Here is an 18,551-nt window from a genome sequence, read left to right as displayed (position 1 = left end):
GAACCATTGCCAGTGTGATAATCTAAAATGTATAGAACGAACTAGATTACACATAAGATTTTGTCGCATAGCAAAAAGCTCGAATATTGCGCATTGGAAACTGAACGTTTTGCACAATGTGTTCCCACATTGCACAATAGAGAGATTGAACTTTATTTTGAAAAAAAAAAGCGTGGTATATTTCTGTTTATATTCATGTATCACTTATTGTAATGTGTGCAATAGTTTCAAAAATATTTTTTTTTTGAAATCGGGTTCATCATTTGTTCTCACCGAGTAAATTAGGCTTGGAAGGTAGAGTTATAGAAGCAGTTGGTTCAACGTTTTCATTTATTTTTAGTATTCATTAATTTTTTTCCTTTAAGGTTCATTACTGAAAAAAAATATTTTTTTACTTACTTCGAGAGAGATCGAATTTCTTTTCATTAGATAGACCCCACCAGCCACGCAACGCAGGCAATATGATATTTTCCGAAGTGTGCTTTCTGTGAACGAAGATTGCTCCCATGCTTCCAGCGCCGGAGTTTAAATACTGTGAGACAAAAAAAAAAAAAAAAAATCATTTGTCATGGTTAAAATGATAAAGGTGTAAGATAATTATACTTAGTTTCAAGTAAAAGAAGGTTTTTTAAAAATGTTTTCTAAAAAATCGTGGCTGCGCAAAGTTTAACTTCACCAGCTGGGTTTGTATTTGAAAATACTGTTCGTTTTCCTAAGCCGAAACTTAGCGCCAATTTGCGCATGCGTCAGGTCTGATGTTATTTTATCAAAATAGGCAGGGAAACCCGGAAATAAAAGGTGCAAAATAAGGTGTTCAAAGAGCGCAAGTGCGAACGGTAAAGTGCCCATCCTCAAACTATCGCCCCTTTTTGAAATGGAATCTGTCCCGAGTGGTAGTCTTCGCTTTCGAGAACGGACTTTAGGTACTTTTTTTTTTTTTTTAAATTCTGAATCAACGTTAATCAAAGTTACCATTTATTTGCGTTCAAATAATTTTAACTGATTTACCCCACTGTCAAACTAAATCTACGATGTATTTCCTGAAAGGAAAGTCAAATAGGTGCAAGGACTGTTGTAAATGAAAAATTACTAATTTTCTGACTGCTGGATGCCAGAACAATCTGGCAGAAAGTGGGTTGCATGGAATCTGACTTACGTTCTCTTTTGAACAGCAGTTCAGCATTTTTAGGCGCACATAAATTTGGGGCGCTCCTAGGGGGGCAATACATTTTAGTTATATTTTATTTATTTACTTTGTGCAATAGGTGCACTTAAAAGAAGAATTAAAGATGATCTCTTTTTTTTTGTGCAATGAAGTTGTTTCCTTCAGTCAAAAGTAGTACTTTTTGTCACTGAAATTGATAGAATAAGCAAAAAAAAAAAAAAAAACATGGACTCAGAAAATACTTTTATTTTCCCAACAGTTATTTTTTAATGATTTTTTTAAAATGTCCGCTTCTTCAAACAAGGCGTGGCCTTTATGACGTCACAAATGATGCACTATAGCGCACCTTTCTACCGCATTTCCACGTTATGATAATCAGGAAGCGAATTACAATTGCGCTCTACGCTTGCTATCAACCATATCGTTGCCAATACACGTGAGTAAAGATGCGAATTAAATATTTTGGACCGTGAATGGCAACACTGAATGGCATTTCATCATTTGTGATGTCATCGGCAGAAACGTTAAACGATGAAAGAGTACCGATTTAAGTATTTTTTTTTTAAATATTAAACTTAAAGAAATTATTTAAGAAATGGTCAGATTTTATGTTTTTAAGCACGCTCTTTCCGAAGAAAATACTTTTAAAATTTTGGAAATGACCTCATTGATGCATTTAAAAGAGGAGCTAAAGTGGAATTCAATGTATTTTTTGTGCAATTACTGCACTCAAAAATAAATAAATAAATGAATGAATAACAGTGAGAAAGAACTCAATATATGTTTCTGTGCAATTGATGCACTTACACGAGGAACTGAAGAGGAACTTACTATATTTTTTTCTGTGTAGTTGATGCATTTAAAAGAGGAACTAAAGAGGCTCTCAACGTATTTTTTTGTGCAATTGATGCACTTCAAAGGGGAACTAAAGAGGAAAATATATTTTTTTGTGCAAATGGTACACTTCATAGAGGAACTAAAGAGGAACTTGAACTCATCATTAACACAAATTGTAAAATTTTCGACTTGCACCACTATCATTCTAGCCCATCCAATATGAATGAAATCGCCCAAGTATGTTTCGGTCGACATTGTTCAAAAATAATTTAAAAAATCTGGAAGTGTTTATCAGTAGAAATAGCTTTCTGTAATTATTTGTGTCTCACGTGATTGTAATAAGATCATTTAAAATGAAGAATAATATTTTAAATAATGTAAATTTTTCGAAATGTATTTCTGTAAGTCAATACCTCTCACGTTGTGGCCCACGAGAGGGCATATCAGCCCAATCAGAAATAAGGGGTCCGGCTTGTCGAGAGGCCCAGCTCGGTGTCAGTGAAGTGTAATCTTCATAAAATTTATCTGGAGAGGAAGCCCGGTTACCAAGCTGACAAAGGGCCCGCCTTGACTCTAGGTGGCACTGCCTGGGCTAAGGCATTTAGATACTTAACAGCACCGCACCAATTGTGTTTACCGCGGAATTATAGCTAGGTGTCACAGGGTCAATTTTAAACGCTAATTAATTGACGATGCACACTATTAATAGATTAGGGCAGTTGCACCGGTTCAACTTTATTATACGAAATATTTGTGAACTGCATAACTTGCAATTACAGAAAGTTCACTAGAATTCTTAGGAAACTTCAAAACAATTTAAAAATAGTGATGGAAGGCAAAAGGAAGAAATTTTTATAGAGGAAAAGCTAAGAAAATGAACAAAGTGGAAATTATAACACAGAATTCAAAGGCCCAAGAGATTCAAAGCCAAAAAGAAGATAATACGATATATTCATTGCAGGGAAAAAAAACTAATAGTTTTAATTTAAACACATTATTTATGCCTGCTTTTACAGGACTAAATTATTGCTATAAGACAGAAGGAATGCACTCGAGAAACTTGAATTTTGAGCGAAAAAATTATTTTCTTACTTAACTATGCATAACTTTTGTAAGTAGATTCTAACAAATCTGCTGGAGTAGTTATTAAAGTTTTCATGACCTGTAACTATCTCTTAATTGATGAGAACACGAATTTATTCAAACATTGAAAACATTGCAAAAAACTACAGATTAACTATTTGTGGCACGAAATGTCAATAATGTGGAATTTTTAGCATTTTGATATTACTTTCGTTTTTGTTTTTTCCATAAGTTGAAGAGTTTTATACAACATGAAATAAAATCTCACTTGAATGACCACTTCACCAAATTTTACTTTAGTTTACCAAATTTTAACTAATGAAAAAATTCAAAATTACAAATAAATGCTTTATTATTAAATTCCTTATTATTGTTCCTACTCTTCTTGGTTTGTTAATTTTTTAATTATAACGCTGCAAAAGCTTTCGACAGTTTAATTTGTCGTGTATTCGACTTCCTTTTTCTTTCTTCCTTTTTGCCGCAATCATTATGGTGAGTTATCTTCCTCTTTGCCCTTACACAAAACATTGGACTAAAAATATGAAAATCAATAGGAGTTATAAACAAAGAAATGTACAAAAGAATTACAAATTTCTTGCTAATTTTGTAATCTTTAGATAAGAAATTATTGAAATTTAATGGAATTTTAGCATCAAGTCAGACGTTTTGTGCGGGAATAAATCTCAACCGTATAAAAAACATCAGAGTTCGCGTGTGTGCTTCTACATCTGAACCAAATTTTGGTTTCTTCTAATAAAAGTTTTTTCTTTTAGCAAATACAGTAGAACATCAAAAATCCGAACGTGAAAATTTTGAAACGCGAAAAATCCGAACGTAAATTTCAAAGCTATCTCAGCCCAAAATCTGAATCTTGAAAATGTGTTTAAGTCGGTTTTTCATAATAGAAATTAACTTAACTTTCTTTGTGTGAAGTCGATGTTTTTTTCCTAGAAGTTAATTCAATTTATCTTTGTATAATTACTGTGTATTGGAAATGTTACTTTATTTCCCCTATATGTTCAGCAAACAATGAGAGTTAACTTTTGCTAAATCACGCTACAAAATGTAATTACATATTGTGGTGTTTTGTACTGTATTGGAAATTATGTTCATACATATTGTATACAACTTCATTTGATTAAATGACGTATTATTTTCCGAAACGGTACTTCCTTTATTATTTTCGAAATTCCGAATAATTTGAAACTCCAATCTATGCACCCATAGCACTACTTTATTTGGAGCTTTGATGTTCTACTTATTTCTAACCTACGACCGGGTGCTAGAGCAGAGATTGTTCGGCTCTTGATCTGGATCAAAAGCAGATCTGGCTTTAGGAGCCGGTTTAACCACGTGAAGTGGTAAGTAGGAGGGGACACTAGAGTGTAGCGTCATTAAATTGTGAGCAGCTGAACTGCATTTATATTTACAGAAATTGAAGCTAAAACTGCGTAATTAACGCGTCATTTGTTTGTGAACAGAGCACGCTCTCAAAATTTTCCAGAAATTTATGGTGAAAATAATTGGCATCTATGATGCCAGTCTTTTTTTTTTTTTTTGGAAAAGACGATAAGCAAGCAGCAGGGTCAGGACCTCCGATCTTTTCATTCTCAGACAGACTATATAAGCTCTATATCAATTGGAGCCCGACGGGAGAGCAGAAATGAATAATTATGTGCTTCATTTGATATGTCACGTGATGCGCCGACTGGGGCTGCAATTATTAATTTTTTTTCCCGGTTAAATTTTCTGTAAAATTTTTCTTTACTCCAGTTTACAATAATATTTGCAGTAAAATTTTCCTGAATTTCAACAGTGAAAAAAAAAAAAAAAAGACAAATTAAAATGATCAGCAGCTTACTTTATACGTGCACCATAGACCAAAATCCACATCCCAGTCATGAAGGTGCAACTCAACGTTTCCTGCTGCATGGGCCAGGTCGAAACCAACAGTGCAACCCTGAAAGACGAGAAAAGTTTCGAAAAGGATCTTTTAATTTTTGAGCTTAAAATTGGTTTTCTTAATTATGGAATTTGGAGAATTTAGGGGGAGAAAAAAAATAGATAAATAAATGACATATACACAAGTCAGAAACCGTATGAACGAGACGCTTATTTTTAAGAGAACTTCAGAGCTAGAAAAGATAAATGGGCCAATAAATAGAAAAATAAAATGTAATGATTAAATAAATGAACGAATAAATAAATAAATGCCATGCATATGCAAATTGGAAACCATATATACATGTTTATATTTAAATTTAAAAAATAGAGAATTTTACTAATAGAAAATACATGAAATAAATAAATAAGTAAAATATTCAAACACGCGCAAATTAGAAACCGTATGAAATAAAAACTCATTTTCAAATATAAAAATTGGAGAACTTTATGATTAAAAAAAAATAAATAGATAAATAACTAGATAAAATAAATTAAAAAGAATAAATGAATAAAATGCACACTGATTGGAAAGCATATAAAATAGGTGCTTATTTTCAAATATAAAAAATGGAGAATTTTAGTACTAGGAAAAAAAATGAAAAAAGAATAATAAATAAACTAAAATGAATGGTCAAACAAATAGCTGAATAGATTCACAAAACAAATACACACACACAAATTGAAAAATCGTACTCAGAAATAATAAATTATTGAATATGGAAGACTACTGAAGATATAATGTTTATTAATATCCGATTTTTATTTATTTATTTATTTATTTTTTTTTTTGAATTTAAAAAAAAGTTTACTAATTCTGATCAATATAATGGGCACTAAAACAGTTTTTACTTAAAATATCTGTTGGAATTCGTAATAGCAAATAAAAAGATTGAAATAAAATAACACAGGTTTATGTTTAAAAAAAAAAAAAAACCGTGGCCAGAAATTATTCTCAGTGTTGGTTAATTCCATGCGTGACTAGCAATACAAATTGAGAATTTTAAGATACAAATCTCTCTTTATCTCAAACTTATTGAAGCATTATCTCCTATTTTTCTCTCGGAACTACTAATTAGCATTGAAACAAACTATTCAACCTATTATTATTCACTAAAAGATTTACATGACAGTTGAAAGTCTTAAATTACAAATGTGACTCATACTACATGCTAAAGGAAGTGATATTTTGGTGATGTGTACATCTTTGGATATCATCCTCTTTAGCAAAGTTAAAAGTAAAACTTGTTCATTTTATGTATCCAGAAGGTTCAAAATTGAGAAAAATATGCAATATTTCTTAACATAATAGGGGGCTTTTCCATGTGACTCTCACTACATATAGATTGTGACTCACACTACAGCTTCCAATTTCGAGACACAAAACAAGATTACAAATTTATTTTTCAACATTGACATATTTAGACAACATAAATCTCAAAGAACATGTTTTGAAGCAGAATTACAAGATTTAAATTAACCCATTACATAATTATTAAAGAAAATTTTTTAAATATGTAATGCATTCACTGACTAAACGGCTCTGGAAGTTTCTTTGTAGCACTATCAGAAAAAGTTATATCTACGTCAGATATGTCATCAACTTTAGGCCAAGAGAAACGTTTGGAGCCCTTATCCATCCTTAAAAATTTTGCAGTCGCGACACCTATGCTTGTCTTGCCAATAACTTGACCAACAAAATACTTTACTAGTCTTTTGCCAGAAAAAGGGACAAGAATCCAGTGCCCAACATCAAAATTTAAAGATTCTTCATGTATGTTTTCTACGTCTTCTGGTTCTTTAAAGCACCCACTTGTGAAATTGAATATATATTTTTATTCATCTCCTCCGATATTAACGAACTTTTTAGCTTGTATCGAGATACTTTCCCAAAACCATGCACCTCCCTGTTTCAGGAATCGGCTTGATTTCAATCCTATTTGGTGCCCACAGCTTATCATAATAGGACATTTTGGATGTTATCAATTCCTGTGAAACATATATGGAGTGAATATTCGGACAAATCTCTGCAGCCCTTTGCGTGAACTCTTTAGCGGAATGGGAGTCGATTTTCCTAGATAAGGTGTCTTCCCTCGCTTGCCGCTTCAGAGCACCACCTATAGTCCGGTCAATTTAGACAATGGAAATAACAAAAATTCCGGGAAAGCTAAATTTTTGTAGAGACCTTGGGTTTAGCATTACAAATAAAGTGCCAAAAGTCCCCGTCGATCCCATGTGCGCTAAAAAAGTTATTTGGGGTCAAAGGTCAAAATTTTAGGTTTTTTGGATTTTTCTCAAAAACGGTAAGTTTTATCGAAAAGTACCTCAGACCAAAGTTGTAGATCTCAAAATTCTCTATAAAAATGGTCCTCATGATTTTTTCTCTAAGACCAAACCATTTCCCAGATATTGCCTACTCTCAAAAGACAGCCAGTCATTTACAGAATCCCCTCTACTCGCATGTCCTTGAATAACATCTGGCCATTCTAGTCCGTGTGACGTTGTTCACATACCCAGGGGTGCCCAGCCCACTAAGGGCAAAGGTGCACCCCCCTCATCATCGCAGAGATCACCCCAAAAGCAAGCCTCCCCCCAAATGAAAAAATACCCCTCAAAACAATCTCCCTAAAAATTTCGATGTCGCAATCTGGGCCATGACCTCTCCTAGGTGGGCATCCCTGACGTACCTGCTTCTTTTTGAGTTAAACGTGCAGTTAGAGTGAATAAACGTATTTAATTCAAGCGTCTACTGTTGTTTGTGCTGATTAATATTTAAGAAAAATGTCACAATTTTGCTTTATTTGCAATAAACTTTGGATTGAAGGTGAAACTGTCGTGCTGGGCAGTCGTGGAATGCGAACTTTAATCGATGCAAGTGTCGGGAGAAGTTATAAGAATGCTGATTATTTAAGAAGTCAAAAGTCCGTTACAAGTCGCGTCGATTGCAGAAAATCATGCACCCGGAAAAGTTCAATCTCTGCAGCAACGTGAGGATGAACAGGCCAGTACTTCAAAAGTAAGTCCTCCTCGTACTGTAGCGCGATTAAGTGAATTTGAATCCAGCTTTTGTTTTCGAAAACACTACTTATTTTGTGGCTGTGAAGTGGATGAGGAGGCTGAGAAGAAGAAAGCCCAGAATTAACGCAGAAAAATTCATAAAGCATTGACTAAATCATACTCAAAATTAAAACGTGCAAGGGCAGCTTTTGACACACCTCAGAACGATCTTTAGCTAATTATAAAAGGGATTCTTTGAATGCAAGTGTAGAAAATTTATGAATTTTTCTGCGATAATTCTGCGTTTTGTTCTTTTCAGCCTCTACATCCACTTTCTCGCCACAAAATAAGCAGTGTTTTTTGCAACAAAAGCTGGATTCAGATTCACTTAATCCCGCTCAAGTACGAGGTGGACTTACTTTTGAAGTACTGGCCATGTTCATTAGAGTGGATTGAAGAAAATCAAAATCTGATAAACGCTAAGCAATAGCCCGGAAAAGTTGCCTTTTGTAGAGATATTTGGTTATGCAAAAGGATTTTGACCGCAAAAATATCTTGAGGCGTCGCTCGCGCCTTGAAGTTGACCATAAATACTTAAAAACTGGAAAAAGTTACAATAATTTCATCAAATATCAAAATTTTATAAATTTGATGTTATCGCTCTTAAGAGCAGACTTTTTGTGTGGATTACACATTGCATAAGATCATTTTAATAATAAACTGTATTTTAAAGTTCCACACATGTTAAATTCTAATATTTTTTCTCTTAGTACGGAGCAACACGATGTTATTCAATTCTGACACTATCTTGGTCAAATTCAAGATTCAACACTTGTTGGATCTTGAATTTGACCAAGATAGTGTCAGAACTGAATAACATCGTGTTGCTCCGTACTAAGAGAAAAAATATTAGAAGTTATGATTTGAAAAAGTTTGCTTTCATATTAATTAATTCTTACATAGATAAGGAAAAAATAAGTAATAAAAGCATTTTTTATCTAGTAAAAAAAAATGTTAATTCTCCTCTTAGCCCATAACTTTGGCTCAAAATGTCAAATTTACCTATGATAGAAAACAAAGATTAGCTATAAAAATTAAAAAAAAAATATGGCTTGCAACAGCCCACATAAGTCACCCTTTGAAACAAAAGACGTTACGAAATTTAATGAGTATTGAGCCCTCAAACTTTAACCACATTGATTACCAAAAAACATAAGTTTGGCGTGCGAGTTGAACTATAACACTTCTCATAATTTTCATTCTTGATTGAAATTGTGGCTTGATGGTATTGTGGCTTAATATTTCGAGAATCTAATCGGACTCGAATAAATCCATCCCTTTTGATTAGACAACAAACTGTACCTGACACTTCTTTCTCTTATTTTACCTATCGTCTCACTGCTTTAGTATGACATGTGAGGTTTTGAAAACCATACTACTCAGTAGATACACCATCAAGCAATTTCTTTCAAAGTTTTATCGGAAATCCCCTTTTTGAAAGAGAGAGCTGCCGAGTTTTACCAGTTCTGCTTATCGATGAGCTCCATAGTAGTCTCTCAGCTTCAAAATTGAAATCTGGAATTATAAATGTTCATTGTCCATCTTCGAACTGATCGTCGTAATCCGTCTCAAAACAAGTTCTCTGATGATGGTCATCCGCAATGCCTAGTGTTATATTTTTTAGATTCTCAAAGTAACCAATTTGCAGAACGAGAGCTGATGATCGAAACATAGTACGATGGCAAGTTTGAAGAATTCGATTGTACAGCGAAAATTTACAATCCCAGATTTCAACTTGAGTTCTTTAATAAGCAGAAGTGGGAAAACTCGGATCATCTTCTTAAAAAAGGAATATCACATAAAACTTTAAAAGAAATGGTGCTTGAGGGCATAACTACGGAATTATATGATTTCCAATACCTCACGTTATACTAAAGCAGTGAGATGATGCGCAAAATTAGATGAAGAAGCGTCAACCACGGTTTGTTGTCTAACCAAGAGAGATAGATTGCTTAGAGTCATATTAGAATCCAGAAATCTTACCCACAATGTATCACTAAGGCCAAACATTGTCAGGAGTCAAGATAATAATGCGACTCACCAGTCAAACTATGTTTTATTGTATGAAATGTGGTTACAGTTTGAGAGCTCAAAAAACATTTAAAAGGGGGATGTTTTGAGGGGTATTTTTCTCAGTTTTTGGAGGGGGCTGTTGCTTTTGAAGGGGGGGGGGGGCGCGATATTGAGGGGTGCTCCCATGCCCTTAGTGGGTTGGGCATCCCTGGGTTTGTGAACGACGCCACGCGGACTAAAATAGCCAAATGTTATTCAAGGCCATGCGAGTAGAGGGGATTCTGTAAATGACTGTCTTTTCACAGTACGCAATATCTGGGAAATGGTTTGGTCTTGGAGAAAAATCATGAGGACCATTTTTATAGAGAATTTTGAGATCTACAACTTTGGTCTGAGGTACTTTTCGATAAAACTTACCGTTTTTGAGAAAAATCCAAAAAACCTAAAATTTTGACCTTTGACCCCAAATAACTTTTTTAGCGCACATGGGATCGACGGGGACTTTTGGCATTTTATTTGAAATGCTAAACCCAAGGTCTCTGCAAAAATTTAGCTTTCCCGGAATTTTTGTTATTTGATCACTATTTTTATGTCTAAATTGACCGGGCTACTATGCCATCTATTGCACCCTTACCATGGCTAGTGGCAGAAAATCGCAATTAAAACTTTCCTTCTATTAGAGTACCCAAACAAAGTTTATTCGTTGACATTCTGTCTCAGCTTTGCAAATCTAAATATTTTCCGGATTCCTTAAGCCTTTTTCTTGACTTTGCTTTATGCTGAGATGGAGTTTCAGCCATACTATCTGCAGCAAATACGTTTAAATTATTAGTTTGCATGAATTTTATAATTTTAATGCCGAATGTTTTCATGAAAGTGTAAAAACTCGCAGAACAAAACCAAAATTGTGACTCACACTACACACGCATTTATATTTCTACTTCTAACAGCATTCAAAATTATATGAAATAAATTGTGAAAAAGTTTTGACATTAAGTTATAAAAAGAAAATAAAAAATATTAGAGCTGAAACTAATGGCATTATTTAATAAAAATAGCGTTTCTATGTATTGTGTGATTCACATTACATGCTTTAGGCTTATTTAAAAATGCAAAATTCGACTATGTTTAAGTTATTATTGGAAAATATTGGCATGCATCCTTAAAGTACTGCAAAAACACTTTTAAAAAATAGTCGTAAAAAAAGTCGTCTTTTAAAAAATACGCATAAACTTATTATATGTGTGAAAAGGATCCTTATGAAAATGATCAACTTTGCGTGCAGCAACACGTGTTAACAAATGTCTTTTTGATGCTAATTTGTTGCCAGATGCAAAACATAAAAAACAATTTTTGCATAGATAATGTGAAATTCAATCTATTTACTATATAAAAAAAAGAAGAAACATTTTAAATAAAGCTTTTTTTAAAATTTGACCATTGGGTGTACTTTGTCATGGAAATAGCCTGTTGCGAAAAATTGTTCTTAGCATTTCGACCCAAACAAAAGTTAAGCTTGTTCAAGGTCGAGCAACAAGTTACCAAAACCAGACTACGTTTGATAAATGAAATGGAACCTACTTGTTTATGCCCAGCTCTGGTGATGTTCTTCATGTCGAAAAGTTGCCCAGTGTAGAAATGTACTCCTTCCATGAAGATCAAAGCTATTTCTTTACCTTGCTGTTCGATGACATTCATTATATCCTTAGGATTAATCAATTGCTCACCCTAAAACGGAAAAAAAATATTTTGAAAGAGACTATTTTGTGCGCAAAATATTACGTGTTTCTCATAAAAGGTGACTACAAACTATAATATTCATTTTGTGAGTTTTCAAAAACTTCAGCATTTTTCAAAGAGTTACATACAAACTAGTCTCTGTAAATCATTTTGCGTAGCTCAAAATTATTTATTTATTTAAGTTAAATAAACATAAATAAATATAAAACTTAGCTTTTTATATAGATACTTTTCAGTTTAGTATTTGTTCAGAAAACTAAATCTAACGTATGTAAGCAGATCGACCTATGAATGAAAACCTCTACTGCCGTGCTAAGCACAAAAGTCGTATCTACGCTTTTTGTCAAAATTGAGTTATTGTCACGAACGTTTTGTTTTTCCTATTTGCAATGTTTTATTGTCATTTGCGAAAGGGAAATATTAAAAAAAAAAAATCTAAAAAAGTGCAATCTGAATCAAATATATGGCAGCGTAAAACTTTAAACAGCACTTTCTTAGTTTGAGCTCAGCTGCAGATACGACTTTTGTGCTTAACACTGCAATCTAGTCAATGAACAGATGTTTTATTAATATAATTTCTTTTCAATCTATTTCCAAAGGCTTTTTCTTGAATGACTTGGCAGCAATCTCTTCCTTCTATACATTTCCAAAAAAGAAAAACGACGGGAAAAATGTTAAGCCTGTCCACTTGATGAGATGTTTATTGGATTGGTGTCCTTTTTTTCCATTTCATCACCCCAAAAATCCTAATGCAAAACTAAAAGTTCTCTGATTGTTTTTTAATTAATCACAAATGCCAACTAAAATATTTTTATTGTAATGCACTGAATTCTTTTGACGGTGCCATGAGTTTTTGAAATCGAAATTGCGCTTGGGTACCATTCACTTGTCGGTTTTCCTTATTTCCAAAAAAAAAAAAAAAAAAAAAAGAATAAAAGAAAAAAAATCGAAAATTACTCTTGGTTGCATTATGATAAAAAATATCTTACGATTTTCAAAATTCGTGATCAGTATTAATTATCTCATCGCAACCATTTTTGGTACGACAGCTCTCTGTTGTCTGCTCCAGAGGCTTTTTCCAGAATTACCTCTTTTAAAGCCAGATCAGCTTTATCTCCCTCGAAACTCAAAAATTTAAGTTCCCATTGGGGGAAAGGAGTTAATTATTACGTGAAAAATAAAGAACAGTTTTTTTTTTAATTCAAAATGCAAGAATGACGTTGTGATGCAGCAATTTTTTAAAGATACTACAAATTTGTAGGTCACAACGATTTTTTCTTAGATGTAGCTTCTTCACTAAAGTAGACGTTTGCAACTTATTTTTACTTTTTCTTACATGCACTTTTCATTCATACTGTATTTGTTATCTTTTAAACCGTAAAAAATCATACAAACTCTACTATAAAGCTAAAATCTTTCGCTAAGCAGAAAAATTTCATCACCATAGATTATTAAATGATTAATTTTAACTCCTAAACCTGTAGAGGTGCTCCAATCGCGCTTTTCGTTATTGAGATAGATCAAGAGTCTCCAAACTTTTTGGCGAGAGGGCCATATTTTCAATTTTCTCAAGATTCGCGAAACCAATACCCTCCCCCTTCCTCACCTAGATATTGATGGCTCATCATACAAATTGTAATTCAGAATATTTTCGAAATATTTCCGGCATGTTTACGAATTAAAACGAAATTAAAGGTGCAAAAGTACATTTTTAATTAAGTGTTTTTAGGGCATTCATAAAGGTAGAATTTGAAAAAAAGTTTCAAATTTTACTTGAGTAATTCTGATGACTTAAAACCGAGGGTTCTGGGGAAATTTATCACCTCTTCCTGCTGCGCCCCTCATTGCGACCGTGAAACAGAAAGACAATTTATGACACACTATGATATGTTTTCCTAACAATGAGGATAACGATGAAAAAACATTAAAACCCCTCCCTTTATGAAATCCCTACATCCAATAAAGACAACACTCTTTCGATTAGTACAGCAGAACTCCAATCATCTAAACTCCCATTATCAGAATCTTTCAGAATTGTGATTCGCAAAATAACGATTCTGTCTGCACGCTATTCCCTCCGCGAAACTAGTCAAACAGTATATTTTAACAGAGATTTTCGCAAGCAATGATTTTCATTTAAAGTACGGTGTGTACAGTAGCGTAACTAGGGGTTAGCAGAAGTGGCTCTCGCCAGGGGCGCAGCAGCCGGGGGGGGGCGGCATTTCGACTGAAAAAAAATATTTTTAAAGAGGTGTTTTTTTTTTAATTATAAAACTTGAAAAATGCTTTAAAAATTAAAAAAAAAAAACTCGCAAGAAAAAAGCTAGAGGGGGTATATATAATCTACTGAGAAGGAACATTTTGCATCATTAATCAAAATGTTCTAAAAAAGAAAAATAATAATTTTTGGAGGTCACAATGACCTCCGATGACAAGCTTGGGTAGGGGGGGGGGGCGCAATTTCCTTAGTTCACCAGGGGCGCTAAACTCCATAGTTACGCTACTGGGTGTGTATATACTGTTCTAATGCACAGCACTTGAAAGTGCGCTTAACAAGTAAAAGTGTTGCCTTTTCATTTCATCAATCAAAAGCTCTTTTCTTTAAAAATAGTTTTTGTCTCCCATTTTCAACACATATTCAGTAATTAACTATAATACACCCTTCTTTTTGGACAGAATCTAATCATCCGAATTTTTGATTTTCTGAATGGGGTCTATTTCCAACTTGGATATTTAGAGTTCTACTGTATCTCGCTCTGGGAGAACTAGAAATGTTGGGGAACGGAGAAGAAGTGGGTGCCCATATTTTTACTGGGCCCAGCACGATATGGACAATTTAAAGTGAAAAACGTTGAGTTTTCTTTTAAAGAATCAAAAGCATAGCGTCACTGACAGATTTATCATATGAGGCCGTGAAAAGCAAAGAGATGTAAGTGCCAAAATGAAAAAAATGGATATTACCACTACCAATGGAGAGTAAACCTCTCCTTTGTTTTGGAGCGAGAGATGGCACTAGTAGCCTTTTTAGGTGATAATATACAGCAGTATTTAGAAAAATATTTCAATGAAAACCTACTTAGGACCGCAACTTTAAACGCGTTTTACTCGCTTGAAAATGTCCAATTACATCCATTTGCTTCTCACTGCCTCATATCAGCTTTGTTCGTATGAGTTTTTTTAACTATGTTGCCTATCTCAGAGCCCTGAAACCATTGAAATTTCTCACTTATCTTGTTTGTGTTACCAAAGAATAGCAAGCTCCTAATCAAATTAGATGATTAAATTACTGTCAATTGCCCGAAGTCATTGCTTGATGGGAACGACATTGAAAAAACTGATTGCGAGTTCTTTGTTTTTTTCTGATGGAAACTGTTTTCACCTTGCATGTTATGGAATCCGAACACATGAATTCTATCGACTGAAAATCCACTCGTCATTTGTATTCGGCGGTAACTCTTGAGCCTGGTAAAAAAAAAAAAAAAAAAAAAAAACTTGACCACACGACAAACTAAAAGCTGCTGAAAGTTACCACCCTTAAGGCTAGGGCTAAGGCCCTGCCAACAGCCCGGTTGTGTCATCCAGAGACTGCAGTTTCATCCTAAAGTGTCATTGTGCATGGAAAATAAAAATGATGTATCATTTCAAAAAATATAGTGCTGCCAAATACGAGGGGGGACCCAAAAGAAACCGAACTAATGGTAAGATGCCAATCCTAGATGTAGTAAAGAATTCTCCAGCTAGATGGCTCAAGTAGAGACCTTCACAAACCAGCAGTGCAAAGTGGCGTCAGTTTAGCTGTTAACGTCTGCTCGTAGTGTTGATTTTCTCAGGTGTTGTTGCTTTCACCTGCGAACTCATTATGGCAGATTTAAAAGAACAAACTGTAAGCTTGATATTTTGCTTCCTGCTTAAAAAGTCGGCAACGAAATAGCTTACCAAATGCTACAACAAACTTTCAAGAACGATGCTATGAGCCGTACACAAGTTTTCGAGTGGTTTGGGCGCTTTGAACTTGGTAGCCTGAATATTGAAGATCATGCTCGCTCTGAGCGCCCTTCAACGCCTCGAAATAATGAAAACGTTGAAAAAATCCGCCAAAAGATCAACGAGAGTCGTCGTTTTACGATTGACGAAACTTTAGAAGAAACAAGAGTGAGTTGAAGCTCACGCGGGCGATCGGAAGAATGTTTCCTTCACCATGATAACGCTTCCGTACACATATTTCCTTCACTATTAACCACTACTTGGACTCTAAGGGGTGGCCAGTCGTTCCTAGACCCCCGTATTCGCCAAACCTAGCACCCTGCGATCTTTTTCTGTTCCCGAGGATGAAACAAATTCTTGAAGTGAAGCGTTTTGATTATGTAGAGGCTATAAAAACTGCTTCGCAACGGGTACTGGACATGATCAAAGTTAAAAGAGTTCCAGGGGAGCTTCTAACAGTGGGGAAAAAAAAGAATTAACAAATGTATTGCATCTAAGGGTGAACACTTTGAAGGAGACTCAAGAAATTTTGTGAATAAACTAATATATAAATATTTTATAGCAAAAATCCGGTTATTTTTGGGTTCCCCCTCGTAATTTAAACTTAAAACAAACATTGTTTTTAAAATAAAATATTTTTTGCAAGTTACGTGACTATTGGATCACGCTGCATAAGATACAAAAGAAATTTCTTGGATCTTAGTGTTGGCAGATTATCAAATTTTACGTGTTCTAAGATACAACCAAAAGTGTTTGAAGTCACCCAAATAATTTTGAAACATTATACAAAAGCTGGTACACATGAAGGCACTAAGGTTTAATAAAAAACCTTCTGCAATCCTAGAAAAAGCGAAAAATAAATGAATAAATAAAAATAGACAGTAATTAATAAATTAATGAATAAATAATGAAAAAAAGAAAAGAAAAGAAACAAGCAAGATGCACTCAATAGCTAATAACGCCGATTTGCTGCAGAGCCAATTGTTGCCTACTTATGCAAAAAATAATGTACCTACAGGAAAATATTACCAATATTTTGTAGGGAACGCTTTCTAGCCAAGATATATCAATCGCCAGAAAGCTACATTTACAGAGTAGAAAAGAGCAATATATATTTTTTTTTTTAGGAATTGAATTTCACATTTCCTTAGTGTATTTAGGAAATTGAATATATTAGTTACGATTTTTTAAATGTAATTTTTTATTGTCCATAGGTGGATACAGTCTGACCACCGTTGATGGAAAAGCAAACATCCGGTTTAAAGGCGGAAATAAACACATGTATTAGTTTTCCGGAAATTTGTTCACAGCACTATTTTTTTCCAATCTAAATTATATTCGATTACAAAAATTAAATGGTTTATTTTTTTACAATATAATTTTGAGCTTGCTATTTCGCTTTACATAATTACATTTTTACGAAATGAAAACATTTTATTTTCTTTTTGTTGTTTACATAGAAACTATTTTTGTTTCTCTACGTTTTCAGCTTAGAAAATGCAAAAAAATTAATTAATTCCTAGTGACATTATTAAACGCGTGCCTTGAAATACCATTTCTATTTTCCCTTCTCCCCTGTTAGGTTCATTCAGATGGAATCGCCGTAACTTGACCGCTTGCCAGATGCCTCATTTCCAAAAATTATAGATCCGGGCCTGAAATCGCTCCAAGAGGGGGGGGGGGGGGGGTGTCATTGTTTGAGCGAGTTTTACTCAGCTTAACTAACTGAACAATAAAAAGATACAATGACAATGTGTAAATGAACAAATGTAAAAGATAAATTGCGTTGAAATGTTTTCACTTGCGATTATACCTCAAGATTGGACACTGTCAATTTTTTTTTATAACTTTCAAGGACTCCGTTAAGCCTGGTGTCCACTTTATAGGACTGTAATTACAGGAGACATTAATTAAGAACCAAATTAACATTCTCATACGATTTTGGCGTTGAAAACATGCTTGCACATTTAAAACATTAGTTCTAATCGGAAGAAATATTTTACTACGTATGAAAGAACTAGTTTGTAACTTTCAAGCCATATAGAACTCAAGTTGAAGCCTTTTTGAACCATTTTTTGTGTAAAATTGTAAGCCTATTATGAAATCTAATTTTTGGCAAACAATACGAACGGAGAAATCTCAATGAATTAAAACTTTCGTACATGGACATCATCTATTTGTTAACAAATAAAATGCTTGTATTTAACTTAAGCAAGGCTTTTAGACTGATTTCCAATTTTTGCTCTTGGTTCTACTTTTGCGAATAGTAAAACATACTGGTAGCGATTATTCTCAGTAGAATACGCCATCTTGTGGTGATTTAAGAAATTAGCCTAAGAGGTTAAAGATTTCAATTTTGTGCCGAAAAGGCAGATTTCTCAATGGACAGGTCATATCCAACGTAAGTGGGTCGGCTTTGGTTTTACCGCTTTCAACATCCATTAGCCAGAGACTGTGGCGCCTCCTATAGTTTATTTGAATTGCGATCCACAAGAACTCATAAGAAAGATATAGAAGAAAGTTTTGTGATGAAAACAACACACCAGTTCTGTTTGCTACTTTATTTTTTGAGATAGAGTGAAAGTGAGTCAAGATTCAGTTCAGTAAGCTGCTGGATTCATAGATGTAGTATTAACTAGATATACAGCTGGAAACTGGTTCCATGGGCAACGAGCTCATCTAGTATAGACGGGCAAAGGTTCAAAGCGCAGTTACACAGCAACTTTTGCCG

General features: G+C 33.9%; 1 protein-coding gene across 1 annotated transcript in view; it reads right to left on the bottom strand.

Annotated features, from left to right (window-relative positions):
• The window catches only part of LOC129220518 (kynureninase-like), an 88,685-nt gene that overhangs the window by 19,910 nt on the left and 50,224 nt on the right, over positions 1-18,551 (bottom strand). The window contains exons 8-10 of the mRNA XM_054854945.1: positions 11,678-11,824; positions 4,947-5,045; positions 400-532 (exon numbers count right to left, since the gene is read on the bottom strand). Coding sequence (XP_054710920.1) covers positions 400-532; positions 4,947-5,045; positions 11,678-11,824 — 379 coding nt within the window. The remainder of the gene's footprint in view (positions 1-399; positions 533-4,946; positions 5,046-11,677; positions 11,825-18,551) is intronic.

Source organism: Uloborus diversus, chromosome 4 (assembly GCF_026930045.1).
Source record: "Uloborus diversus isolate 005 chromosome 4, Udiv.v.3.1, whole genome shotgun sequence".
Classification (NCBI taxonomy): Eukaryota; Metazoa; Arthropoda; class Arachnida; order Araneae; family Uloboridae; genus Uloborus; species Uloborus diversus.
The sequence above is the reverse complement of the archived record's forward strand: the minus strand, read 5'-3'. Positions and strand labels throughout refer to the sequence as shown.